The sequence below is a fragment of the Myotis davidii genome, unplaced genomic scaffold, assembly GCF_000327345.1.
Source record: "Myotis davidii unplaced genomic scaffold, ASM32734v1 scaffold386, whole genome shotgun sequence".
Taxonomy (NCBI): domain Eukaryota; kingdom Metazoa; phylum Chordata; class Mammalia; order Chiroptera; family Vespertilionidae; genus Myotis; species Myotis davidii.
Window position 1 is genome coordinate 11,492 of NW_006296528.1, and position 2,487 is coordinate 13,978.

At 52.4% G+C, this 2,487-nt stretch overlaps 1 protein-coding gene across 1 annotated transcript in view; it reads right to left on the reverse strand.

The window, feature by feature from the left end:
• Positions 1-1,498, reverse strand: part of ERICH4 (glutamate rich 4) — a 3,624-nt gene extending 2,126 nt beyond the window's left edge. The window contains exon 1 of the mRNA XM_006771860.2: positions 1,174-1,498. Within this exon, the coding sequence (XP_006771923.2) occupies positions 1,174-1,488 (315 nt within the window). The 5' untranslated portion in view covers positions 1,489-1,498. The remainder of the gene's footprint in view (positions 1-1,173) is intronic.
• Positions 1,499-2,487: the final 989 nt, after the last annotated feature.

A 2,487-nucleotide genomic window follows, 5' to 3' on the forward strand; every position in this document is an offset into this window, starting at 1 on the left:
CGGCCCTGCCTTGAGTGTGACAGGTGGCGGTGCCCCAACCCCCCAATTGGCCCTACCCTGAGTGTGACTGGGGGTGGCATTGCAACCTCCCCATCTGCCCTGCTCTGTGCATGACAGGGGCGGTGCCCCAACTCCCCAATCGGCCCTGCTCTGAGCCCCACCAGGGGCTGCACCTAGGGATTGGGCCTGCCCTCTGCCACCCGAAAGCAGGCCTAAGCCAGCAGGGCGTTATCTCCTGAGGGGTCCCAGACTGTGAGAGGGCACAAGTCAGGCTGAGGAACCAACCCTTCCCCCCCACCGAGTGCACAAATTTTTGTGCACCGGGCCTCTAATATATATATGATTTTTTTACAGAGAGGAAGGGAGAGAGATAGTTAGAAACATCGATGAGAGAAACATCAATCAGCCGCCTCCTGCACATCTCCTACTGGGGATGTGCTGTGCCTGCAACCCAGGTACATGCCCTTGACCGGAATCGAACCTGGGACCTTTCAGTCCGCAGGCCAACGCTCTATCCACTGAGCCAAACCGGTTCCTGCCCATGCTGTATTTGGAGTTGAGCTCTATCTCTCTCCTGCACTGCAATGGTCCCTAAACCCATCACCTTACCACTTGTAACGTGTTCTTGGGCAGGTCCTCACTATGTCCCTGGACCTGTCACCCTGCTTCTCACAGTGTCTGTTGAACTGTTTCTGTATTTCATTGTCCCTCCCTGTCTCTACCTCCCTCTGTATGTGTTTGACTCTTAATCTCTTTCTCTCTCATTTCCCTCTCTTGTTATCTATCTCTCTGTGTCTTTGTCTCTATGTCTTTCCATATCCATTTTTCTCTGTCTCTATTTCTCTGCCGTTGTCTCTCGGATTTAATCTGAGTCTTTCTGTCCCTATTGCTATCCTCAATCTCTACTTTCCATCTCTACCTCTTTCTTTCTGGGCCCCTCTCTGTGTCTCTGCCTCTATTCCCATCTCTCACTCTTTGGGTCTATGTGTGTTTGTGTGTGTGTGTGTGTGTGTGTGTGTGTGTGTGTGTGTGTGTGTGTGTGTTTATTTCTCTATTCCTGTCTCTCAATTTCTGTCTTTCAACCTCTGGCCCTTTCTATTTTCATACATTGCCACTCCTTCATTCTCCCCCGACCCCTACTCTATCTCTTGCCCCTCCAAACTCCTCACTCACCAGCTCCTCCCAGATCCACAGCAGACACTCCCTGGTACCTTCAGTGTCTGTCCCTTGGGACATGAGGGTCTGGCCAGCTCTCCATGATGGCGGTACACCCCTCAGGGCCCTGGGGGGTGGACCCAGCTCTGGGGACACTAGTCCAGCCTGCCTCAGCTGTCTCCACAGCTCCATAGTCTCTGAGCAGTGGTTGCCAGGAGCAGGAAGTAGCAAGGTCCAGAATGACCCCACCCCCTGGGGTTCCAGGGGGTAGGGGAGTAAAGGGCAGTGGGAAGGTGGTGGTAGGAGGGTCTGACATGGCATCCCAAAGTCCATTCTTCAGTGAGAATCAGCATTTTTTCTTTCTGAAGTCTAACCTCAACTCTGTTCACAAGGATCCAACTCCACCCCCCTCCCCAACCCCCACCCCCACCTCTTCTCAGGCCTAACCCCTCCCTGTGTTTGGTGTCTATTGATGCCTGGCCCATCCTATCTAGCCCTCTCCTGAGTCCCTCCCACCACTCACCCTCAAACCCCAGAGTGGTTCTTGCCTTTCTCCACTCAGGGCTTCCCAACCAGTCGCCTGAGGCGCCAGGAGTGGCTTCCAAGAGAATGGTCCCTCCTCAGCAGGGCTGCCTCCGTGTCCAGGCTGTTGACTTTCACTGAGCAACCAATCCTGCCAACTCTAGACTTGCCCACAGATACTATTACTATCAGCATTGCCAGGGAAACGGTTGGAACACACTCCAGGCCTCGGCTAGAGCCCCTCTGTCAGGCACAGGTGTTCAAATTCCTTTGTGTCAATGGCTCCTAAGTTCCTGACTCCAGTCCTGACCTCCCTCCTGAGATTCAGACCCCTGCTCAGCCTCTCCACCTGGATGTCTCAAGGTGAATAGGGTCAAAACAGAACTCTCAGTTGGGACCTACCCCATTGTATTAGTTTCCTGGTGCTGCTATAACAATTACCACAAACTTAGAGGCTTAAAATAGCACAAAGTTATCCTCTTGTACAGTTCTGGAGGTCAGAGGTCTAAAGTGGGTTCACAGGGCTCGGTTCCTTCTGGAGGCTCTAGGGGGGAATGTTTCCTAACCTTACCCAGCTTCTAGAAGCCACCCACATTCCTTGGCTCATAGCCCCTTCCTTGCATCACTCCAGCCTCTTGCATCTATCATCAGGACTCTCCTGCCTCATTTTATAACACCCTCATGATTACATTGGGCCGCCCTCAATTATCCAGGAAATCTCCCCATCTCAAAGTTGTTCAGCTTAACCACATGTTTTGTTTACCATAGAAAGTAACAGGCACAGTCCCAGGGATCAGAACATGGATATTG